At 33.0% G+C, this 5,000-nt stretch overlaps 1 protein-coding gene across 6 annotated transcripts in view; it reads right to left on the bottom strand.

The window, feature by feature from the left end:
- LOC118441571 (TOX high mobility group box family member 4) overlaps window positions 1–5,000 on the bottom strand; it is a 218,704-nt gene that overhangs the window by 41,518 nt on the left and 172,186 nt on the right. Inside the window, exon 1 of one of the 6 annotated variants that reach the window (XM_085657459.1) lies at window positions 2,828–2,938. The exons of the other annotated variants lie outside the window; for them this stretch is intronic. Coding sequence (XP_085513585.1) covers window positions 2,828–2,905 — 78 coding nt within the window. The 5' untranslated portion in view covers window positions 2,906–2,938. Of the gene's footprint in view, window positions 1–2,827; window positions 2,939–5,000 lie in introns of those variants that run through there. 6 annotated transcript variants of the gene reach the window in all.

The following is a 5,000-nucleotide window of genomic DNA, read 5'->3' as shown; positions in this document are numbered from 1 at the left end:
TTCGTTATTACAAACATCGACAATATTCGACTCATAAATACACGCGCGCGCACACACACACAGACGTATAGACAAATATTTTTCGTTATATTACCAATTAGCAGAAACGTTCACAAACTGTACCCTTACTTGTATAATCAAATTGAAGTAACTAACTAGAAAAATTATAAAAATTATAAAAATAAAAGAATAAAAGAAAAAAAGAAAAAGAAAAAAGAAAAAAGAAAAAAAAGAAGGAAAAAAAAATAATAATAAAGAAAGAAACAAGAAAAAAGAATGCAATAAAAAAGGGGGAAAAAAAACGAAAAGAAATAAATAAATAAATGAAGAAAGAAATAAATAAAAAGTATTCCATTTTTATTATACCCAATTTATTTATCCACGTGATATTTTTATCGGTTTTCCTTTTTATTTTTTTTTGTTTCGTTATGTTTTTATTATTTTTATTTTTCTTTTCTTTTTTTTTTTTAATTTTGTTTTTTCTTTTTTCTTCTTCTTTTTTCTTTTTTTTTTTTTATCCACACAACTAAAACAAAAAACGAAAAAAAATATCGAAGTAATTTTTAGAAACCTTTTTTTATTTTTTTATTTTTTTTTTTTTTTATTTTCTTTTTTTTATTTTTTTTTTCTAAAACTTTTAGGTACCTTATCCATTTATCTGTACGTATACATATGTATGTATGTATGTATGTATGTATGTATGCATGATCGGACTAACTATCAAACTCAGCTTGGCTCGTTAGCCATGGCGGGATTAGCAGAAAGTACCGTTTGAGGAATTCGATCGGGGAATTTTGGGAAAATCGAAGGCTCGTAAAGCCTTCTGCTGAGTTTGGAGTTATGAGAGAGAATATGACTATATATCTGTCGATAGTACCTTCGACTCTGGGCATTTCATACATTTCTGTTCGTTTTCTATCTCTTTCTCTCATCCTCTCTATCCCCATCTCTCTCTCTTTCTAATAATCGGTACATGACGACGACGACGACGACGTTGACGACGACGATGACGACGACGACGACGACGACGATGACGATAACGATGACGATGACGATGACGACGACGGCGATGTGATGATGGTGGTGATCGTAGTGGTGATGGTGGTCGCAGTGGTGATGGTGGTGATGATGGTGGTGTCGATGTGGTGGCCACGTTCCATAGGAATGTTATCTCGTGGAACACACAGGAGGAACACAGGAGGAACGACAACAATGCCGACGGGCATAACTTCGTTCCAATCCCGTAGGAATCCAACGCGTACGCGTAAGCGTAAACGCAACGTATCATATCTCTCTATCTCTATCTCTCTCACGTAACACGCTTTCTATGCTACGATGAGCTATGCAAAAGCTAGACAACAAACTGCATATTTTTCGGGAGGGGAAATATGAAAGGCAAGTAAACTCGTCTAATCGATATTCACTTAGATATGTGTATGTATTAAAAATAAAAATGAAAAGATGTATGTGTGTGTATATTAAGAGATTCATCAAAAAGTTAAAAGTAATGGATGAGACTTTTAGCCTTCATGAACGAGAAAAATGAATAAATGAATGAATGAATGAATGAATGAATGAATGAATTTATAGAAGATTACATTGCCAATGAAATATTAATAATGTCGTAATATATAAAAAAAAATATATATATATATATATTTTTTTTTTGTCAAACAGGATATTCCAGTAAAACTTTTCGATAAAATTAATATACGTATTTATGTTACATATTGAACTTTGATGGATCGAACGATCGAACTAATTAACGAACGAACGAACGAACGAACGAACGAAGGATCGATCGATCGATCATAAAAAATTTGGTGAATTTGATGAATACGTGATATAATAGTTAACGATGATGGAAGATAAACTTGGTTCGGTTATACACGTTTCGAATGCTACATTATAGCTTATTGATAAGCGTAAAGGTAAATGAGTACATTTCAGATCGTATTCAAATACATATCCCGAGTAACTACGGGTGATGCGACGATGATGGTTACACTATAACCATGTTGTGTTAGTATACACCTATGTATACATATGTTCCAATAGAGCTTTGCGAATTTACCTAGTTTACCTATTACCTATTAGAATCGTAGATGACGAGGAATAGACGAATGAACACACTCGCCTCTAACGCATAGTTAAAGCTCGACTATAGATAGATTAAGAAATTATATTATATGCATTAAACGTTTTATTTATGTATTACTATATTCTTATATACGTACATATAAGAATATATATGATAAGGAAAAGTTTTGTATAATACGAACATAATTAAATCCTTTTCAATTTTCAAATAGATTGCCGCTTTTAAGTTGAGAATTTAAAACACACACAGAAATAGAAGGAGATAGATAGAGATAGACAGAGAGAGAGAGAGAGAGAGAGAGAGAGAGAGAAAGAAAAAAAAAGAATAAGAAAAAAGAAAAAGTAAAAAAAAAAAAAAGAAAAAGAAAAAAGAAAAAAGAGAAAAAAAGAGAACCCCTCCAAGCAAGCACAAGCTTCTTTCTTTTCCGATTAATTATTCAACGTTATTCAGTGGTCTACTCTATTTATTTCCCTCTCCTATCTCAAGGCAAACTAATAAAAGCTCCAAAGTAGAAAACAATGTTCAATCGATAACGACGGACGTCCTGACAACCACCACCACCATCACCACCACCACCACCACCTCCACTACCAGCAACCACTACTACTACTACTACTACTAGTATTACTACTACGACATCGAGTATTCTCTTTTTTTCTTTCTCTATCTCTCTCTCTCTTTCTTTCTTTTTACCATACGCTCGATGCACACATATCGACTACTTACAACGTTGGCACGCGAATAACGCATTTGTAACGTTTTATTTTTCCTCAATTGGAATTTGCGTTCCCTCGGCACCACCATCACCCACCCACTCCAGCAACCCTTCCCCGTCCCACCTGCATCATCACAAGTTTGCTTTGCTTCGTAAACAAATAATAATAATAATAATGATAATAATAATAATAATAATAATAATAATAATAATAATAATAATAATAATAGCGGCCATTGTTACAGAGAGGGATTGGGAGTTCTGAGTGGTGGTTGGTTGGATCGCTTTTGCACTTGGTTAAATAAATAAATAATGATTTTCTATTCGCCCTATGTTTTTCTTCATGGAATGGGGGGGGCGGGGGGTAAACAGAGGTGGAATGGGATCGGAGGGTTGTAGTGTGCAGGGCAAATGGGACGTAGAGGGAATCAACAAAATATGATTTATTTTCATGGCTTATTGCTACGAATTTCGCTAATTTGCTTTTTATTTTCCATTCGTTTTTGTTTTGTTTTGTTTATTTTTCCTGTTTTTTTTCTTTTTTTGTTTGCGAGTTTGCATTTCTGTTTTAACGTTGCATCGCGTCTCGTCTCGTCTCGTTTTATTTTTCATTTTATATTTGTCCCACGCATATATGTACGTACGTCTCTCTCTCTCTCTCTCTCTCTCTCTCTCTCTCTCTCTCTCTCATTCATCTATTTATATATATATATATACATATATATGTGTGTATATATATAATATAAACATATAATAAAATTATACACACACGCACATACACATACACACACGCGCATATATATATATATAATATATATCTGGAAATTTAATAAACGAAATATATTTTTCAATTCGCGTATGACAGTATTCGTATAAACTCGGTTCATCGACGAGAAACAAAACGGGGCGATACGATCGATAATTCGTTTTTTCATTAATTAAAAATCAATTAGCGGGAGATAGAAAATTGTCGGGTTGACGACGTGTTCGCTTTGGAGACGTTATCGTAAAGAAAAAAAAGAAATGAAGAAATAAAAAAAGAAAAAAAGAAAAAAAGAAAAAAAGAAAAAAAGAAAAAAAGAAAAAAAAAGGAAAAAGATAAAAAGAGAAGAGGATAAAAATAAAAAGAGAGAGAGAGAGAGAGAGAGAGAGAGAGAAAGAGAGAGAAAAAGAAAAGGAATAAAAAAAAGCACGATAAAAAAGATATCGTGAAAGAATAAGGTCGAGTTGGTACGATCGATGTGGCTCGCTCTCTCTCTATCTCCCTCCCTCCCTCCCTCTCCCCCTCAACCCTCAACCTCACTCTTACCCTCCCTCTCTCTTCTTCGTCTCTTTGTCGTGACTAATGTCTAAAGAATCATGACGTTCGGCTATATCGATCGGATGTTCCTCTCTCTCTCTCTCTCTCTCTCTCTCTCTCTCTCTCTCTCTCTCTCTCTCTCTCTCTCTGTCTCTCTCGCTCTCTCTCTCTCCCTACCACCCCTCCCTAATCCTACCAATTTTCTCCTTATGAGTAAAATTAATAAAAGATAGGAAAATAAAAAAAGAAATTATTTTTATGTAAATGAAGACAATTTAAATGTTCTTTCTCAAAGATATGTAATTAAAAAGATTGACGTATATGATAAATATATACCTTGGAGTATTACCTATAATACATACATACATACATACATACATACATACATACATACATACATACATACATACATACATACATACATACATACATACATACATACATACATACATACATACATACATACATACATACATACATACATACATACATACATACATACATACATACATACATACATACATACATACATACATACATACATACATACATACATACATACATACATACATACATACATACATACATATATATATATATATATATACATATATATGTTTGTAATATGTACATAAGTACAAAGTCTAAAACTCGACTACTAAATCAACTAACGTCACGTTTGTTACCTCGTACTATTTAGAGTATCCGATCGAAGCGGAACGTGACGTGACTTTGCACGAAGTTACCTGAACGCAAGTACATACATACATACATACATACATACATAGGTACATACGTAACGGACGATGAACTACGAAAAAATATGCAAAGCGTTCATCATAAATAAATAATGTGATTTCACAATGTAAATTCCATTTCGTGGA

The sequence above is a fragment of the Vespa mandarinia genome, chromosome 5 (assembly GCF_050613455.1).
Source record: "Vespa mandarinia isolate Hongniang chromosome 5, ASM5061345v1, whole genome shotgun sequence".
Classification (NCBI taxonomy): Eukaryota; Metazoa; Arthropoda; class Insecta; order Hymenoptera; family Vespidae; genus Vespa; species Vespa mandarinia.
Note: the sequence above shows the minus strand (reverse complement) of the source record. Positions and strands in the feature narration are given on the sequence as shown.